Raw genomic sequence first — 21,588 nt, forward strand, 5'->3', positions numbered from 1 at the left:
CATAGATAATAGATGTCATGTGATCACAGCAATTCCTGTTCTGTTCCGGTGCTGAGAATATATTTTGATATATTGCTACATACATTGAGGGGGAGGCTGGTATTTAGCATCTCGAACCAGCAGTCCTCAACAGTCTTTATTTTAATTTTTTTTTTTTCTCGGAAGCTGAAGAAATGAGTGTAAATCTGCTCCCGTTCGAACCGAGCGGCCCAGAATAGGACTGCTGATCCTGCATCACGCACTAATTCAGTCATAAGGATGAGAAAGGGGAGGTTTCCTGCAAAGACAGCACTCCTGTTCTCTGCAGCGTGATGTACAATAGGGACGCCGCTCTAAATCTCAAAGCTCGGTACGTCGTCTGGAGTCCAGGCCAAAGCTGGCGCGACGGTACCGTGAGCAGCAGACGGGCTTTGTATTTAAAACACGCTCCATGATAACCAATGAAATGAGATGCATGCAGGTTTATGGTTGAGAATATATTAATGTAAAAACTGCATTCAAAGACCACAGAACTGTCGTACAGCTTCGCGGCTACAGAGAGAGCCACTTGGCTGCTGATTTGAATAAAATTAAAAATGAGAAAATATGGAGGCAGTTAGCGTAGCCATACAGATACCAAGTACTAGTCATTGGTTTAATATATCTTATTTATGTGCCACCTCTATCTATTTATTGTAATTATTACAATGTGTGTGTGTGAGTTGGGTGATCTATCTATCTATCTGTCTATCTATCTATCTATCTATCTATCTATCTATCTATCTATCTATCTATCTATCTATCTATCTATCTATCTATCTATCTATCTATCTATCTATCTATCTATCTACAGGACTGTCTCAGAAAATTAGTGATAAAGTTCTTTATCTTCTGTAATGCAATTAAAAAAAAAGAAAATTCCTTTTTTGTGATATTCTAATATTTTGAAATAGGATTTTTGAGTTTTCTTAAGATATAAGCCATAATCAGCAATACTAATATAATAAAATGCCATCATATTTCAGTGGATTTGTAATGAATCCAGAATATATGACATTTTTGTTTTTGTAATTGCATTACAAACGATAAAGAACTTTACCACTATATTTAAATTTTCTGAGGCAGTCCTGTATCTAACAAACAAACTAACTGAAAACATAAATAGGGTAATTTTTTAATACTCTCTGAAACATTGCCAAGGATGTATTTTTATTCGCCTGCAACATTTCCCCTCTTTTTTTTTTCGTCTTCTCAGAAGAGAACTAAAAAACACATTGGCGTGTTCAAGCCGGTTGTTCTTTGTTTGGTCAGATGCAGCATCTCGGCGGTCGGTCACATGGCGGCGGGAAGCAAACGGAGGCGCGGCCAATTAGAGTTCCCTCTAAGAAAGTTACAAAAAAAAAAAAAAAAAGGACTGGAATGAAGAGAAATCCAGACGGACAGCTGCTGAGACGAGATACACTGCGCCCGAGCAACGATTTGCCGGGGAGACGGAAATTGATTAAGTGAAGCGAAGAGGATGAGAGGGAACCAGATGAAGTTGAAGAGAAGGGAAGGAAAGGGAAACAAAGGGACGTCTGAGCCATGCCAGTGTCCCGGGGGCGCGGTCGCCCCCCTGTGAGGCTCCGCTTTTCTTGGACCCCCCCAAAAAACATAGTGGCTTACTTTCAACACACACTTGCATTGCTTCTTCTTCACCTCTAAAAAAAAAAAAAAAAAAAAAAAAAAAACAATTCGGCAGCAGCCCACTGCAATTTGGCGATGTCACCGCAGCTGAAATATGGATTAGGTTGTTATTAAATTAATGCACCAATAGCCGGTGTCCTTCCTGTGCATATGATGAAACAGGAAGTATCTGGTTCCACCAATCACAGAGCACCTTTTCACTATTTTCAGGCGACCCCTTGGATGTTCTAGTTCAGGGGTCGGCAACCCGTAACACCCAAAGAGCCATTTGGACCCGGTTTCCTCGGAAAAGAAAACACTCGGAGCCGCAATTACTTTTTGACGTCTAAAATAAAGGCACCACCGTATATATTGCTTTGATACCTTTACACTTTGTATAAACAAGTGTGTTGTGTGTTGCTTCTGAAATTCACGGAGAAAATAAAATTCTATCTATGTAATGAACTCATTTTGAGCTTTGGGCTTTCAGAGCGTGTAGCGGAGCCTTGACCTGAATTTTAAAAATAAATCGGGGAAAAATCACTGTGTCAGTAAACAATAGAAAATAAATATTTGCAAAATATCAGCATAAATGTTTATTTTACCTGGTTTATGGGACTTCTGCTCCTGAACTTCCGCGCACAGCATCTTCAAATAGGGACTTTACCGGCTGGCGGGTATACCGGCTTCCGCGAGTGTGACGTTATTTTGAGCGGCGAAAAATAATAAATATCATTTTATCTAATATTTCAAGATCACAATAATCTTCCAACTTAGAACTAAAAGTAAAAAAAAGGGGCTGGTGCCGCGGGTTGCCGACCCCTGAGGTTTCCGGTTCCTTGGTTTAGTTCCCGAAAAGGGTCTAAGAACTGGAAAAAAAGTTCCCGCTGTGTGAAAGAGGCTCAACTGATAATCTATCGGACTTTGTGCGTGGGAAGTGTCCAGATCGGACAATTGGACACAAAAAATAAAGCCGGAGCTGCAATACACAGAAATTCACTCGCTGGAAAAAAGCAGATATGTGTGTGTGTGTGTGTGTGTGTGTTCGTGCTGAAATGTGTCAGCCATCAGGGAGATAACCTTGATAGCGGGTGAGAAGGCTGTTGCTAGGTTACTATTAGAGAACCAATCTACCTCCAACTCACAGCCCAAGGTTGTACCGAGCTGTAATGAATAAATTCTTCATCTTCTTCTTTTTCTTCTTCTTCTTCTTCTTCTTTGCTTTTCGTCAGCGTGCCCGGATGCGTGCGCTCCTCTTTTCGCGGCAAAATGCTTGACAAGGCTTTGAAACAGATGGGTGATGAAGTTGCACTGTGTATGTGTGTGGGTCCGTGTGTGTGGGTCCGTGAGTGTGAAACATCTGGATTAAAGTTTTTTGACAAACGCTAACAAAGATCTTACTGTGCAATAACTTTGGCAAACCATCCGCCACGTCATTCAAATCAATCAGTCAAGCAGCTTTTTAACCATTTCCATCCAATCGGCCAATCGGCTGCTATGCGTCCCGGAGTACTTCGGTCGGATTATTTAGAATTTACCAGAAGAAAACACAAATCTCAGCACGTGTCCATCTCCCAAACTGAGAACTGCTCATCGCCCCACCCGACGCCGACCGGACAGGAACTCGCTTCCTGTTTTTCTAGTGTCAACACACCCTGAGCTTTGTTTCTGTTTTATCGTGGAGTATAAGAAATGAAAAGGTGAAATAGTTCATTATCTGTTTACCCTGCGCTCAAGGTCGTGGGGAGGTTGGCGCCCGTCCCAGCTGTCATTAGGCGAGGGAAGGGGCTTCAACCTTGTCCGGTCGATCACAGGATCAACAAACATTCACCCTCTCGTTCAGTCGTCATATAGAGACATGTTATATTAACCCTGTCATTCATACAACTATTCACTCAGTCACGTCATTTGGAAACATACAGCATTCAATTTAATATTCGTTTTTCTTTACAGCGTTTTCTCTTTTTTTGTAAAGTATTTACCGATGACGTCACAGATTTCTCGTCTGTAATCGATCAATGTGATCTTCTACGGCCGAACAGATGTCGCGACCTACAGTGCACGGCTTGTTTTCTCGATATGGTCCTGCCTCTTGACTCCTTCCCTCTAGCCGTCACATATGTTTGGTCGTAGCCTGAACACATCAAGGTCAACCAGATGTCGCGTTTGACCTCTCGGCTCAAGGCTGCGCGCTCGGCTAATCTGAATTATCTTCCCTCCGAGCCTCCAGAAACAAAGACCTCGGCCTTTTTTGCAGGCTAAGTTTCTACGGGGCCGTTGTAGATAATGTTAGTTAGATAACAAAGAGTGCTACTCCTTGTCCTGTTTCAGCAGTTCAATCGAGGAGCACTCTGGTATCCATGGAGACAGCCTCCCATGATAGGATGCCTGCGTTTGTGTGCATGGCTGTGTGTGTGTGTGTGTGTTGAAAGCAGTGGTTAGAGTTTCACTGTCTGTATAAATAGAAGGTTATAATGGAGATAAACACGGCATGTTAGTACGAGCCTGAAACATTCATCACTTTCACGGCAAATCCTGTTAGGATTTTTTTTAAGTGATTGAAAAATGGAGACGCGCGGCCGGAAGACGGAAGAAACATCGATATCAAAGAGATTACATGTCAGGAAGACAAACAGAGAAGGACGATTTGCCGATGATAAGCGCAAAAGCGTAAAGTGTTAGGCTGTAAATTGAACCCAGCAAAGGCCGCACTTGTTTGTGTTTCTTGGAAAATCAGCCGGAGACGCAAGTTTGTCTTACTTTTAGCAGCTACCGCTGGTAAACATAGGTTCGTAACCATCATAGACATCGTAGGTTTCCAATCGGAGCCTGAAAGAGCTGTGTCGCTGGGGTTGGAGTCAAAAACTGGACCCCGTGTAGATCTAAGACCAGCCTCGCTTAAGATATCTCACTTTGACGGAGGCCATTCTGTAAATAAAAGCATACAATAAAAAAAAAAAAAATTGCTTGCTTTAATATAATATAATATAATATAATATAATATAATATAATATAATATAATATAATATAATTTAATATAATATAATATAATATAGTATAATATAATTCATTAATATAATATGATATATAATCTCATATATTATATTATATTATATTATATTATATTATATTATATTATATTAAAATGACAATAAACACTGGAATATGGAATGTGAAAAAATGTATTGTGATTTTTATCATTAGCACATGCTAAGGAAGTTTGCTTTTCCTTGCTTCGTTACAACCAGAGAGGGCATTCTGTTAACATTTTGGATTTAAACACAAAGCACTTGTTAATTGAGATATTTCAAATTTGTGCCTTAATTTCCCCTGACGATGATAAACCAGGCAGGAATAATATCCTATATGGCTTAAAGGCAGGCGACAATACAGATTCATCATATATTTAAACAGCACGGTCTGTTAGCGTCTGCATTGATCGCTTTGTCTCACTTAGTGTAGCGGTGCTTCCTGTCCTGCTCACTCTTTCTCTCTCCCGTTAATCTCATTCATCGTCTGTCAGGCGTCTGCAAAGTCTCTGACATTTTATTCAATCAGCGCACTTCCTGTTTACCTGTTTGTGATTAATATGAGCCTACGTTTGTGCCAGCGTCGCTGAAAACTACTTGTCCAATGGCGGGTTAAAGGTGTCCATCACCCTGCAGGGTTTCCAGATTTTTGACATACTCGTGCACCTGTGCATCGAGGGTGTTTCTCTTGTACTTAAGTTTGCCGCAGAAACATGGTGGCAGATTATTGCCGGAAGCTTTTATTGCAAAATAGAGAAATTGTCGTCATCTCTGCCGCGCACTGTTGCTTTACTGCGTGATTTGGAATCATGGCCGCTGTGATTTGTTACTGCCGAGGGATGCCGTTTATCCTAAGGTGGATCTCCGTGCTTGTACCAACCGTCCACATTTCGATGAAATCTCAACAACAGATGGTTTTTCTAAAAGTGTTGATTGCGAGCTTTGACATGACAGCGATCAGCGCAACTCCTCTGTACGTTACGCCGGCGGATGAAAATAAAAGCAAAAAAAAACAAAAACAAATCAAAAGTCACCAACAAACAGCTGAAAGCTGAAGATGACTTGCAGGTATTCGTATTTCCATTCGAATTTTGAATTAAAGCAGATGCTCTGAAAGCTTGAATTTATGTTTTTGCAGTGAAAAGCGTTACCCTGTTCAGTGGGTTTAGTTTCCCCCGCGCTGGGCCTTGCAGGCGTACAGCGGGGACGGAGTAAATGACAATGACTGGAAGGGGCGGAGAGAATTAAATTGGATAAATTAAAAGGGAGGAAAGTAAGGGGGCGGGAAGAGGCTCGTAAAGGAGGATGGGATGAGAGCAAAAAGGGAAAGACGGAGGAAGCGTTCCTTTCCATCTCCCCATCATCCATTCGGAGAATTATCGATAAGATTACCTCTAATCAAATTGTTTGCTTTTCCAGTCATTTCTGAGATTTGATTTATTGACTGTTGCTAGAATTATTTACTCGTTCCATGTGTTGAGGAGCAACAAGGTTTTTTGAGTGTATGTCTTTCACTTCCTGCGTCTGCCCGGCGATGCATTCGCTGCACGCCGTGGTTCACTATGACAGCGTGCAATTATTGGCTGTCACCGAGCCATAGTGCAGCTGTCAGTCCATGCAGTGGTCTTATGGCCACAACTCTGAGCGACAGACGTGGGCGGGGGTCGTCGAGGAGACGAGTGAGGAAGAGCGAAGACAGGAAGCTCTACGCTATTTTCATCTGATCATCTGATTTGTGACTTGGGATTCGGTTTTCATTTACGCTCGACGTTAGGATCCACCGGATTTTACGGGAAGGAACGGAGAAGAAGGCGCGCGTGTGACCTGGGAAACATGCTTTTTTTTTCTTCTGTACAAGAATAAGTGTAATTGCACATCCACTACAGTAGTTGGCAGTGGCGTTCTTATTGTCAGAGTGTGCGCTGGGAGTATTGGCTCTATGATTTAGGTTTTTTTTTTTTTTTGCACCGAGCAGGCGATATGAAGTGCGGTACACAAACCCTCAAGAGACAACATGAAATCTTTTTAACTGGGAGAGAGAGAGAGATGAAGATAATGAGACAAAAGAAAGTCACCCGAAAGCCAAGACGAGGAAATATGAGGAAGCGTATGTAGCGCTTGGCTTCGCTACACTACTTGACTACAGTGGGAGACAAAGAAAGACCTAAAAAGACCTGTCTTCTTTGTTTTCTCTAATGTTAATAAGGATATGATTTTATGCAGAGGTGTACTTATTTATTTTATTTTTTTTACTGTTTATACAATTTTCTACTATATTTATTATTGTTATATTTTGTCTAACTTTTTCTAACTCTGGCACAACAATTTTCTTCGGGATAGATAAATTTGCTCTTATTCTTATTCTTGTTCTTATTCTTGTTCTTATTCTTATTCTTATTCTTATTCTTATTCTTATTCTTATTCTTATTCTTATTCTTACAATTTTATAGACACACTATTTTTTATATTATTATCATATATTATTTATGGTTGCGGCGGAGTGTGGGGGGGTGCGAATTGTTTTCCTCTTGCTAGGGGGGCGTAACAGAAAATAATTGAGAAGCACTGGCATAACTTCCACCGTCACCGAGTTTGCTATTGTCCGAAACTCTGAGCTATTGCTATTGCTATTGTCTGAAACACGTAGATTGTTTATATTGTGCTTATAATAACAAACGTGAATCCACTGTGTGCTCGTATGCAACCTTATTAGCAACTTCCTCGTAACATTGTGCCAACAACATCATATGAATAGAATAATGAAGGCTTCATTGCCTCATCGCCGCATATTATGCAGAGCGGCTTGGTCTGTGGGAATCACCTGTTACGATAAATCCACATTTCAAGTAGAACTCTTGGAATTGTCCGTTAAAATCTTTCTTTTTCTTGGAATTTATAGGCTGACTTTCCGTCAGACATCTGTTTTTAATTCGAGCTTGCCGGTTACATTTTTGGCGCTCAAGTAACCGCGATGCAACCGAGAGATTCCGTTCATTTTCCAAATAAAAGATTTTTCAAAATGAAGATTGTTCAGACTCAGATGATAAATCCAACAGAAATAATTGATTATTTCTTGGGCAGCCTGGAAACATTTGATCAACGGACCGGTGCCGGCCCGCGACCCGGGGGTTGGGGAACACTCGACTAGTGAATGCACAGCCTCACAAATACGGTGACAGGAAACCTGTTTTCGTTGGTAATGTGAGCCGTATTGATCCCATATATTTGCTTGATACAGTTGATAATGTTCAGCTGAATCCATCAGGCGGCTTTTCAAACATCGTAATATGAATCACGGAGTTAGATATAGTAGGCATCAGTTGGAGTGTTTGGTAATAGCGGCAAGAGTCTCCTAGCTGCAAAAACGTGCACGTCCGTGTGTATGTGTGTATGTGTGTGTGTGTGTGTGTGTGTGTGTGTATGAAACACAGACCTCATACCATCTGACGATGGAATATTACCATTATTTGAAGCTGGGGATGACCAGAGGCCCCGGGGTAGCGTATCATCACATTACCAGGTAACAAGATTTGATCTTCATTTCCAACATATTGCAGAAATAATGCGATCATATCCTGATCTCGGCAAACTTCGCCCGTAAAGGCGAGGCTTTGACGGGTGCGCCGCTTGTAGTATTTGAGGCGACTGTACGAAAAGCATGAGGTCGGTGCCGCCATGTTGGATTATCGACTTTTAAACACGTCTAACCTGATATCGATGGATCGGCTGTTTTAATCGGGAGAATGAGGGTTAGCTTCAGGTGAACGACCTTGACGCCGTTAGCCTCTATCTCCGATCGCCATCTTAAACTAGTTCGTCGCCAAATAAACTTGATCCACGCAACTAGTCCCCCCCGATTTCGGATCATCTAATCAGCTTATACGCTCACAGCCTCTCCATTTCAGCTTTTCACAGGATTAATTGGCGACTAAAAGCTAAATTAGGATCGGCTGCTAATAACACGCTGTTTATTTTTCAGCGCTTTCGCACTAATGTGTTTGTATTTTGGCTTCCTGTCTGTAACTCTAATTGCACCGCCGTCCGCTATAATGGCTCCCCGTTGCAGTGCTTTAATTTACATCAGGCTCCCTGGAAAAAAAAAAAAAAAGACGGGCACCGTGCGCTTTTAGAAAACGCCCAATTAGTTTGTTTACTACCGGTGACCCACATCGGTAGATCGCGGGGGAGATAACCCTGTATTTTTTTTTTTTTTTTTAATTCACGGGTCGGGAGATGCTCTTTCCTGGCTTCTGCTGCGCTCGCCCGTCCGTGCCTGCGTGCTGGTGCACGCTCCCGTGGGCGGGCGTGAGTCGGAATACTTATGTTTTGGAGAGCATGTACGCTCAATGTGTAGGAAGATTGGGAGAATGCTTGTTGCCTAGCAACCCCCTCCATAGCCGCCCCATGCTTCCTTTTACTTGTGCATGAGTGTGTGTGTGTGTGTGTGTAAAAGGAAGCAGAGTTCAGCTGCACCATCACAATAATCTGTATTTTCTAAAGATTCAGCCGCTGCAGGCAACAAACTAGGAGAAAACTTCTTGTCTCCGTGTGTGTGTGTGTGTGTGTGTGTGTGTGTGTGTGTGTGTGTGAGCTGTGTTTGTCATCCATGTTTTACACATACAAACAAGTGTGAATCCGAGGCCTTTTCAGCGTCTCTCTGCTGCGTGACACTCGATGAAACACACATATTCCGCCGCGGCTGCGACGGGAGGCTGGAGCCGCAGCCTGACCGGCATTCTGATTTACATCGACTGCATAACCGTAACTCACCGCGCGTGACCGCCTTCCCTTTGACGGAAGCCGAACAAAACGATGTGGAGACCCACCCTGGTCTCTCCATCGCGGCGCGGCGTGCGATTACGAACGCGGCGATGCGTCGGGGGAGGTGCGACCTCCATTTGCGCGGTGGAATCGACACTGTAGGGAAGATGGGAGGGATCGGTTTTAATTGGGAGCTGCTATTAGAGGAGGAATTGATGAAGCGGCGTATTATTATATCTTGGACTATTACATTAATATGCAGATACCTTTGATTATGTTTATTATGAATACCTGTTGTTGCCTGTGTTTCAATCTGATTTTCATTCTTCCATTCATAATCTACGCCACTTAGATGTCATATAGAGACGTACAACCGTTCACATCTCATATCATTACTTTCTTCAGATAGTTGCTTGCCGTTGTTTGACAAAAATGTTTTCTTGTTTTTCTTGTTTTTCTTGTAAGTGAAATACATACTCGACATGTGGCTCGGTTGTTTGTGCTTTCTGAAAGTCCTGAAAAAAATTACTTTTAAAAAGGCGATGATATAGACACACAACTCATTCACACAGAAAATAATTGATTTATTCTCACTTCATATAGAGCAGGGCTCGAAGACTCGCGGACCTTGGAACAATATTTTGTGGCCCCCTGCCTGAAATCAAATCTTTGTGTTAGTGCGGCCCGCGTGTTTTTTCTCACATGCATCTGGGGGTTTTATTCAGGGAAAAAATGAAAAAGTAACTTTGCAATGTATGGTTTGCTTCAATCTTGAAAACAAAATGATTTTATGATGAAAAAACATCTAGTGACATTGTTAAAATTATCTTTTCTTTTTTTAAATTCTATAAAAAACACAAAAACAATAGCGGAAAAAAACGGGCAAAATTAAAAATATTGATTTAATAACCAGAATAAACATGATACCTCCTCTTATACATGCTACCAATCAATTTTCTAACAAATTCTAGTGCCAAATTTTACCACAGTGAGAAAATCTTCTCTTTTAAGTCAACAATATTTTTCGGTGTAATTTGATTAGTTATTTTTTAATATTAATTTTTAATATTAATTCGTTGTGTATTTTTTTTAGAGGAATAATTTATTACATATAAAGATTTTTATAGTTTACCCGTTTACCTCCTTTACACTAAAACAAAGGAAAAAATTTGGACTTAGTGTTTGAGTTTGAGACCCCTGTTACAGAGACAGCAACATTCACACTCTTAGTCACATCATAGAGAGACATACAACCATTCACTCACTCATTGATAAGTCATATAGTTATATTATGATATAGGAACATACTTTCAAGGTGGCATACTGTGCAACACAACTTCCCCCACAACTTCTGTTGGTACTGCTCGGGTTCTGCCAGCTTGCAAAAGCGAGCTCCCCGAAAACACAGAGAAAGAAACGGTTGCGGACAGAAGGCTCCACTAAGCTTTTTCGGGTGGCGGCAACGCGGCCTTCCTGAGAAATAACTTTGCAATTGTGATATTCCGGCTTGTTGTTGAACCGGAGCAACCACCAGATGCGTCTTTCCGTCACGTGGCACCGTTATCTCCAATTTATTTATCGCCGTTGGAGCCCCGACACAAGGATGACAACACTTTGGACACATTATTTTTCCGCGACCTCCTTTTTTTTTTCCTTCATGAAGGGGACGCTTCCAGCGCCGTAAGCTGCCTCTCTCACCCGTGGCCTGTTTTTACTTACGGACTTGGCCCCGGCGGCGGCGACGGATATGGAACCGGTGCCGAAATTACGAACCGATTCCCGCCGGCCGTGCCACCCCTGCCTCTGCTCTGGCGGCACATCGAGTTTCGCCGGCGTCTTTGATTCCTCAACCCACTTTGAACTATTTCTGAACGCCGGGCTGAGTCGCCAACACTTGATGTGTGATATAATATAAAGTAGTTGTTGATGAGTTTGGGTCCCTTATTTTATTCATGAAGTTGCACTGATGAAGTATAAATCAGTAGACACTTGCAAAGTTGTGGACTGCATCCAGATATGTTTGAACAGATGGTATGTGTGTGTGTGTGTGTGTGTGTGTGTAGCTCCTAACAGGGAATGTTGATGAGTGAGGTAGGAAGCTGCAGTGAGGGTCAATGAGAGTCAAACAGCTCCTGCAGTCACACTTGCACAAAAGCGCGCAAACACAAACACGGTTTGTCCGTATTCGTATGCAAATAAATGATTAATTCCCGTCGTGTACTCCGGGACGCCGCGGTCCGTTCCCGTTCGTAAATCCGTCCCCGCGTTTGAATGCATGACGCTGCGGTTTGTGCGGGCTGATATACGGTGGATCTGGCAGCGGAGGTGGATGGCTCTTCCTGCTCTTCCTCAGTCTGGCCTTATATGACGTCTTCTGCCGGGCTCTTGCTCTTATTTGGTGACACCGGAGCTGGACGTGCCCTTTTGTGATGTAAGAAATGGAAGGCGGCGGTGTTCGGAGGGACGGGGGCCGCGGGGGAAGGGGGTCACCGAGTCCGCCGCGGGGATGAAGGGGAGAAACGGACTCTTTGTATTACCTCGTTGTGGTGCTCAACAACTGCCGGGTCGGCAAAGGAAATCTTTCCTGGCACAAATTATAATTTTTTCATCAGACCTTCCGGATCTCATTTTGAAAAACGCCTTACTGCCGCACTTTATAATGTAATTGGCTTATATAAAGTGTAATCGTTTTATTCAGATTAAATACTGCGAACTGACAAAGGTTTTTTATTAATTTGAAGCCCCGCGCCTCTAACCAGTCTGCGGAAACATTTTCATACATAAAACTGTAGGAGGATCCCGGATTGTTGCTCACATCTGAAGCCTCCACCTTCACCTCTTTGTGGAATCCCGAAAAAAGCAGGGTCTCCGTGTTTTCCCCCGTGACTGAGCGGCTTTCCCGCGGGTTTTCTGGGTTCCGCCTACAGTCCAAAAACATACAGGAGGTTCAATGGAGACCCTAAATTCCCTCATAATAGAGGTTGTGTGTCTCTATATTACATCCATTAACATGACTTATAGCAACAAAACCATTTACTCAATGAGTTGAACGGTTGCACGTCTCCGTCCGAAACCCGCCTCGCTGCAGCGCTAGCTGTACGGATCATGGATGAACGAATAAATATCATCTGTGATGTAAGTACAGTGGCATCAATATCCGATAACCGACGGGACAGAAAAGGCGAGACGAATGCAAGGCACGACCGGGAAATATAAACACATATATGAAGATAGATACCGAGACTACAAGGAGATGTATACAAACGCAAAGTAATAGACTGTTTTTTCAGAATATAAACGTCCGTGAGAACGGGAGAAAGTGTGTTTTAAACGGATTAATAATTGGTGTGGAGTCGCTCAGGATGGATGAGAGCTTAACATGCACCTTCCTCTCACCAACCTCCTGCTCCGGTGGAAATTCCCGGATAGAGCTGAGATCTCTTCATCATCTCCCCTCCTTCCTCCTCCTCCTCCTCCTCCTCCGCTTCTCGGACAAAGAGGCAACTTCCGTGCCCAGATTGTGACTGGACCGTCCCGGCGTCCAGCGGGAGTCCGTGCCCCCCCCTCCCCCTCCACCTTGTCCTGCTGTGGGTGCAAATACATGGAGGCCACACACACACACACACACACAAACAGATTGCCGGAGTCCAAATACAGCTTGCACAGCAACGTCCTAAAACAACTGTAAGATAAGCTAAAAATATCATCATAAAATTCAGTTCACGCAGCAACCGATCACACATATAGGGGTGCAGCGGGTGATGATGTCATGTGACCCCGTGGAGAGGGGGGGGTGTCGGTTGTCCGGCTCCCGGGGTGGCGAAAGATATTGAGGGAAACGGGGACGGATAGATTTGGACCGGCTAAACGGGTCCGCTTTCAGAGAATCCAAGCACACTATTTTCCATCCTCGCTGCCAGAGGAGGGAGAGAGAGCGCGAGAAAAAAGACGTTTGGAGAGACGGCGAAGGGGAAAACAGGCCGGGGGTAAACATGTGATTTGATGTGAACGGTTGCAAGAAGTCGCCTAAACTGGATCGGGACGCTAAAACTATTCGTGAGCCGCAGGAATGTTCCTTCTGTTTCCTGTTCCGGAGTAGAAAAGGGGAGTCGACTCATCGGAGCAGAATAAACGCCATCAGCTCGCTTGTCTTTCCAACAGACTCTTCTTCCAAATGATGAATGTTATGTAACACTTCCCAGTTCCTCTCTGTGTCTCTCTCTTTCTCTCTCCTGGTTGGCGTGCACTCGCTCTTCCAACGTGCGCTCTCTTTTCCAACAGACCACAGACACGACTAAAGATCTGTAGTTGCACATTATAAAAATGTTTGCGGGGAATCATTATTACGCTGAATGTTGTCTAACATCATGTTTTTTTTTTTATTTCGTCCATCGTATGTACCGCTATTCCAGTATTCAGGGCTGCTACTGGCTGGAGCTTATCCCAGCTGTGATTGGCTGAGAGGTGGAGAGCATACAATCATCATACATCATACAGAGACATGCATCCATGCACTCACTCATTCACATGACATATAGAGACATTCTAAGGAGTAGAAACTTCCGGTAAGGTGACACAGAGTGAATATATAATTGAACGCCTGCTTTAAACACACGAGTGCATTTTCCCCTTCGTTGCAAAAGCTTCCACATACATGCCGAGACGTTCCGGTCCACTATGTATCGGAAATACTGCATATTTCAACATGGGCTTCATGTATTCTGCATCAGCTGCTGCTGTTGTACGACACGACTGTAGCCGTTCCCCTCATTTATATTGAAATGTGCCGAGATGGTCGGCCGGCGGGGTTTGTTTATTATAATTATACATTTTCCATTTAGGTTATTGTATTTCCTGGCGTCAGGGTCGAAGGCGTGCGCGGAAAACAGCCCGCGGGGTCAACGAATAGAATTCATAATAAGCCTCCGGGACACCCCGAGCAGGTGCATTCACAAAGTGGACTGAACCATTAAAAAATGATGTCATTTTCATTTTATCTTATGTGTGATTCAGTTGTCTGGCATCTTCTCCATCTCCGCCGGGTGCAAAAAACGCTGGGTGTGTGTTTGTGTGTTCGGATCTGCGAATGTGCAGTTTTTGGGATATTTATTTTCCCTCGGTAACCCGTTTCCTCATAACCATGGTTCCTCTGTTTATTATGACGGGCTCCTTTGTTGCTGTCCTGCATCTCTGAGCAACACATCTGAAAACAAGCACAGACGCACCCTTGCAAAATCCAAGTCATTTGTCGCCTGATGAGCTGCACACTTTGCGTGCATGTGTGTGTGTGTGTGTGTGTGTGTGTGTGTGTGTGTGTGTGTGTGCTTGATTAAAAGTCTGCATCAGGGCTTTTGTTTCCACTCTCAGAGGCACCTGATCAGAGCTGAGCAGATGTGAAGTAAATATCGCAAAACAAAAAAATGTAATGATTAAAATTTGATTATTCTGTTGTCGAGCTGCGCTGTGGTTAGCGCTTCTGCCTCGCAGCAAGACGGTCCCCGGTTGGACGGTTCTCCTTTTTTCCTCACACATTACAAAAACCTGGAGGTTCATTGGAGGTCTTACATTGTCCAGATTTGTGAATGAGAGGGTGAATTGTTGTGTCTCTATATCATCACCCTCTTAAAATAAGTCTTTTTTCAGATTTTTCAGGAAACACAAAAAAACTGAACCATTTGACACACTTTTAATAATAATGATAATAATAATAATAATAATAATAATGATACATCGGATTTGTATAGCACTTTTCATGGTACTCTAAGACGCTTTACAAGTGACATAGGTAATTGACATAGGTAATTTCTACTAAAGGGGTAGAATGGCACAATCTTTATAACTGAGGATGTAGGCAATTTTGCCAGAGGTGGTCAGCATCAGATGATTTAGGCAAAAAAAAAATTTTTTGTAAAAAAAAATGACTTAGGCAATTATTTAAAGAGGGTGACGATATGATATGTGAATGAAAAAATGGATGCATGTCTCAATATGACGTTAATGAATGAGTCTCTCTATGCGAGCTGTGAATGAAATAGCGAAAATATGCATATTTGATAAGTGAATGAATCTGGTTGTGTGACTTGTGACTGGGTGATTGTCTCTATAGCGCACATGAATGAGTGAGTGAATATTTATAAGTCATTTATATGACGTGTGGATGAGATTGTGAACGGTTGTGTGTCTTTATATGTAGCCCTGAATGAATGAGGGTTAAACAATAGCATATAATTTACATGTCAAGTACACATATTAGTCTTTGCACATATGCATACATAGGAATATACCAGCAGAGGTTTTCCTGTATGCATAAATCAAAAAGCTGATTTTTCACCCACGATGGTGATCATGATAATTTAAGGGCTCTCAAAGATAAATTGGTTTCCACACGCAGACGCCGACAATAAATAACAAAAGAAATCACTTTGGATCTCCTGAAAGGATTCAGTAGACTCACCTCATTCCAGAAACTGCGGCCTCCAGTTGCAATAAATCCCCAGTGGATCAGCAGTTCACGATGGCCAAAACCGGCTCAGGTGATTTATTCCCGCCGTTGTCTCGCTTCATATTCTGATTTCGATTTCGGGCGAATAAGGAAACAAGCTGCGACGCGAAGGGTTCTCCAGAACGGCGGGGGAGCCGAACATCCGACGTTTGGTGTCATTATCATTAGCATTGACCCCGTCTTTCCCGGGCATGGAGGATGAACGGGGGGAGTTCTTCTTCTACATTTCTTGAGCTATACTCAATTTCCTCCGGGATTTATAAAGAATTACTGATTCTGATTCTTGATTGATAATGTTAATCATGCTCGTATTTAACATCAAAGCTGTTCTTGTGAGCCGGGAAGCGTTTACCCCTCGGTGACAGGTCGGAAACGGTTGCCGGGGAGATAAAGAAAGATCCCAGCATCGTCGCGCTGACGGTATTTAACATGCAAAATTCATTACAGAAAGAGACAGAGAGATGATGGCGATGATGTCGTGGTTGTAGTTGGTGGCCACTTGACAGATGCGGGTGTGTGTGTGTGGGTGTGTGTATGTGTGTGTGTGTGGGTGTGTGTTTCTGATCTGGGAAGATGCCAGTCATTGTATGAAGCTTATCACTGACATCCCAAAATCTCATCCTCTACCATTTTCTTTGTGTCACATCTCTAAGAGAAGTTGAGTGTGTGTGTATGTGTGTGTGTGTATGTGTGTACGTGCGTGTGTGTGTGTGAGTGTGTGTGAATCCCTGCATCAAATGGCCAGAAATAGCCTGTTAGGAAATCAATGTTGCTCTCCCAGTGGCGCTGGGAGCTGTCTCCTCTACAATGGAGGCCCTGTTCCGTTTCCTGCACCCTGGAGGGAGTGTGTATGTGTGTGTGTGTGTGTGTGTGCAGAGAAAAAATGCCTTGGTTGCACATCATCTATTAAAAAGATGAGAACGGACAGAAAATGAGAAACAGTTTGAAAACGTAGGAAAGGAGAAAGTTGACCTAAAAGTAACTTCTTCTGCTTTCTAACTGGATCCAATTACCAAGATTCTTTTTTCCTTTTTTTTCTAATGTGTGTGTGTGTGTGTGTGTGTGTGTGTGTGTGTGTGTGTGTGTGTGTCTGCATTGTTATTCCAGTGAGTACAATGCTCTGTGTTACCTAAACACATTGTCATTGTCAGATTTTTGTCTTTTTTCAAGGACCCAAGAAGAATATCTAGTTGAGTTTGTGTGTGTGTGTGTGTGTGTGTGTGTGTGTGTGTTGCAGGAGACATTCTATACGACACATGAGAAGTTTTTTAACCTTGCCATTAGCCGCCCCCTCCCATCCCACACCCCCACAACAGAATATTCCTCTGGCGACTTTCGACGCTGCGATAAGATAAAATAAGAAATCTGAACGGCAAACTTAGCGTGAGCAACATTAGATGTGCACGCTGTGGCCACACATCAGTATCACACCTGGGATCATAGCGTCCATTTAGTCCATATTTTTCCATAAGAAAACTCGCTTAATACTTTAGCTTCGCTGCATGTTTTGCAACTTAAAAGAACCGCATTTTTCACCGCCGATAAGGGGTTAGCATGTTAGCATTAGCGCCACACTGTTATCATTGTTACATAGCGTGTATGGACAGAGCACGCGCGCAAGTACCGTCAATGCGGTGATTGGCTGCGTAGCAGGATTGCATCGTATCTATGATTGGCTGCACACCTGTCACTCACAGAGCTACAAAATGATACAGAAAAAAATGTTAATTCATTTGCAGTGCGCTAACTGCGCTAGATAGGTTTTCTTGTGCGCTGAGAGTGTGTGAGTAGTGCACAATTGCGCAGTTGTGCAGCTTAGAGGGAACATTGAAGGGGTGATATATGTATTTATATCAGGATATCATGTCATGGATTGCAGTAGTATTGCACGGCCGTCTCTAAATAACATCTGGATGAGAGCGACGACGGCCTCACGAGTGTAAAGTGTGAATGAGAGGATGAATGAACGAATGAATAAATGAATGATCGTCCCCGAAATCTAACAGCGACCGTTCCTCTTCTTTCTAGAGCTGCTCGGATCTGCAAAGAAATTGAATGTCAACTTCCAGGACACAGATGGGTAAGTGAATTTCTCCACACACACACACACACACACACACACACACACACACTGGCAACAACCGTTTTCATGCATTCCCATAATTCCTTGTTAACCCCTCCCCATTCTCCACTCAGCCCCCTCCCTTTTAGTCCCATTCATTCATATAAGTGAACCACTACGGGTGCGGTTGTATTTCTATCTTTAATAGAAAAAGTGGGGATTAAATCAAATCTCCGCTGGAGGAAGTGGCATGCACGTGTGTGTGTGTGTGTGTGTGTGTGTGTGTGTGTGTGTGCATGCAGAGGAGTACCAGTGCTAATACTATCATAATGATAGCGTTGTTGACCCGCTTCAGCCCGTTAGAAAGCTTTTTGCGAATTTTAGTTAACAAAGTAGTAAAACTAAATATTAAACAGTGGGTGGTGTTTTTTTTTCCACGCTCATTTGGTCTCATTTCACGATGACAGAAAACACACAAACACACACCCGGAATTTTTAAGGCCTCAAATGATCATCCTTTCAGATCTCACTGTTTGGCAGTTTCTCAACAACAACATTAATTCTGGAACCAAACAGGAAACCATAAATATAATTTTTCTCTCTTTTATGCAGAGCATTTATGTGATATGGTAAACCATATTTACATCGAATATATGGAGTTAAACAATATTTATAGTCTCTTTAGATGGCTTTGTGATCGAACCCTGCCTCTCGCTCGATCTCACGACTGGGATAGAATCCCTGATTTCCACCTGTTTTTATTTATTTTATGGGATTACGCAGTCAGGCTAAAAAGCAAGCTCGCTCATAGGGATCAATTATTTACCAAGAAAAGGGAGACAAAAGAGGAGAGATTTATGAAGGCTAAACAGAAGCCTCGAAGCGTTTCTTGAGCGAGCACAATATGTTTTTACAAGAGAGTAAACACGGCACAACAGCTAGGTGTGCACGTTGTAAACGGTGACATAGAGATCCCCACTGAGTACGTTACGCCATTTTAATTATACATGCCACACACTGCGTTCGGCGTATGCAGTGGCAATATAGTGCCATTAACCATCTGGAACATGTGCTTGGAAACAGGAAGTAAGGAAGGAACCAAAAATAAATGACCTTTTCCTGCCTGGATTTTCATCTCCACGCACATCTGCTGCAGGAAGAGGTGCATCTCTGTGACGTCATAGTTAGAAACGAACAGAGACGGAAAGGACAAGGGTGGAAAGCGAGTCTCGTCAGATTTTATTTCTTTGGCGCTAAATCACCACGCGGTTGTCCGATGACACTTTCCATGGAGAGCAAATCTGGACGACACTCTTTAGTGACAGAAACACAAGCTCCCCCCCCCCTCCAAGGGCAAGTTTTTGGCGAGGAAAACACTGCCATTTACAGGGAAGGAAATTTAGACGGATCCCTGTTCAATTTCGGGAGGCCTTCAGCCTCGAACGCTCAGGGTAGAAAGACAGAAAGAGAGGGAGGGAGGGAGGGAGTGTGAGGTCAGCTGAAATGACTAATAGCTGAAATGATAACAGCTTTAATTTCAATGGTGGACGTCTGGCGACATGTTGCTGTAGATCAAACCCCGCTTGAGGTGGAGGTTAGAGAGGTGCATCATGGGATATCCCCAAGGAGAGTTGGCCTATGGTGGGATAAGGGGCTAGCCTAGTGCTAACAGTAAGCTTTCCTGGAGAGGACCTATGGTAGGATAAAGGGCTAGCCTAGCCCTAACTATAAGCTTTCCTGCAGAGGAACTATGGTGGGATATGGGGCTAGCCTAGCGCTAACAGTAAGCTTTCCTGCAGAGGACTTATGGTGGGATAAGGGGCTGGCCTAGCGCTAACAGTAAGCTTTCCTAGAGAGGACCAATGGTGGAATAAGGGGCTAGCCTAGTGCTAACAATAAGCTTTCCTAGAGAGGACCTATGGTGGGATAAGGGGCTAGCCTAGCGCTAACTATAAGCTCTCCTGGAGAGGTCCTATGGTGGGATAAGGGGCTAGCCTAGCGCTAACAATAAGCTATCCTGGAGAGGACCTATGGCAGGATGAGGGGCTAGCCTAGCACTAACGAGGTCATATGCGACCTAGCGAGGTCATATGGACATTCTTATTCTTCTTATTCTAACGATAAGCTCTCCTGAAGAAGACCTATGGTGGGATAAGGGGCTAGCCTAGCGCTAACAGTAAGCTGTCCTGGAGAGATTATTAAGACCTTCTTTAGACATTCTTATTCTCCCTCCTTCCTACTATTATCTATTACTGTTATGTTTTTGCTTGAAACTCTGGCACAACAATTTCCTTCGGGATAAATAAAGTTGTTCTTATCTCAGAAGGGGCTAGCCTAGCGCTAACAGTAAGCTTTCCTGGAGAGGACTTATGGTGGGATAAACAGCTAGCCTAGCGCTAACAATAAGCTTTCCCGGAGAGGACTGAAGAACTTGAGTGTTTGTGTGTGTGTGTTCGTGTGTGTGTGTGTGTGTGTGTGTATCGCGACGGTTGGAGGGCTATGAATATTGCACCGAGTGTTTCATGACTTGCTTGAAGTTCTTTCCTCCTCCCAACACACACACACACACACACACAAACACACACACACACACACACTCCCAAGTGACGCACTCCCTAGTTGGTCGTGGTGGGTGTGTGTACCATGATATGCTTGGCTTAAATTAAAAATGGTTCCTTCAGCTGCAGTATGCGTCGATCTCATTGTAAATAATGGAGATGCAGCGCAGACGCACAGCCAGCCAGCAGTTGTGTGCAGAACTGGCAGAGTGCAAGTGATATTACTGACCTCCGCCTTCGTTCCTTACTCCAGTGTCAGGGTGTAAGAGCCCATGTAAATACTGCATGTGACGGATTTTGACAGCAAACTGAAAAACCTCTGCCGTTACCGGAGTGTGTGTGTGTGGATTTGTCCTCCAATCCCTCCCCCGCTCGTCCTCGGGTCAAGACCGCGTCTGTCGTCCGCTGGCACGTCATGGAATTCCCTCACGCATGCACTACATCCTTGACAAAAATGAAATTCCCCTCCTGTTTTGCGTTAATCTGTTCACTTCTAATCCATTAATGTATTTGTCGTGCTAAGCTATGCCATCATCTCCGGCCGTTATCTAACCTGTGTGCGCTTGCATGATTCTACGTGGATATCAGGATCAGGGAGTCAAATGCGGGTGGTTATTTTCAATATTTACTTTAATTTTCGCCTCTGCTAATTACGGATCGTGCACACGTGCCACCGTAGGTTTTCTCCGCTGCATCATGCAGCCCTCAACGGGAACCTGGAGCTCATCTCTCTGCTGCTGGAGTCACAGGCTGCCGTTGACATCCGAGACCAGAAAGGCAAGGAATTTGTTTTTAATGTATTTTTTCATTGAGAATTTCAGTGTAACTAACCAGCGCGTGAGGAGGAAGTGTGTGTTCATGCTGTGTGTTCGTTCAGGCATGCGACCGCTGCATTACGCAGCCTGGCAAGGGAAGGCCGAGCCAATGAAGATGCTGCTCAAATCGGGCTCTTCTGTCAACGGCCAATCGGATGAGGGACAGATCCCCCTCCACCTGTCGGCGCAGCACGGCCACTACGATGTGGTGAGTGCG

General features: G+C 43.6%; 1 protein-coding gene across 8 annotated transcripts in view; it reads left to right on the top strand.

The window, feature by feature from the left end:
- The window catches only part of caskin1 (CASK interacting protein 1), a 69,524-nt gene that overhangs the window by 22,822 nt on the left and 25,114 nt on the right, over positions 1 to 21,588 (top strand). For all 8 annotated transcript variants that reach the window (XM_086170259.1, XM_086170256.1, XM_086170257.1 and 5 more), the window contains exons 2-4: positions 17,965 to 18,016; positions 21,236 to 21,333; positions 21,434 to 21,579. In XM_086170259.1, coding sequence (XP_086026385.1) covers positions 17,965 to 18,016; positions 21,236 to 21,333; positions 21,434 to 21,579 — 296 coding nt within the window. The remainder of the gene's footprint in view (positions 1 to 17,964; positions 18,017 to 21,235; positions 21,334 to 21,433; positions 21,580 to 21,588) is intronic.

Source organism: Fistularia commersonii, chromosome 23 (genome assembly GCF_037954325.1).
Source record: "Fistularia commersonii isolate RoL2024-O1a breed Wild chromosome 23, RoL_Fcom_v1.0, whole genome shotgun sequence".
NCBI lineage: Eukaryota > Metazoa > Chordata > Actinopteri > Syngnathiformes > Fistulariidae > Fistularia > Fistularia commersonii.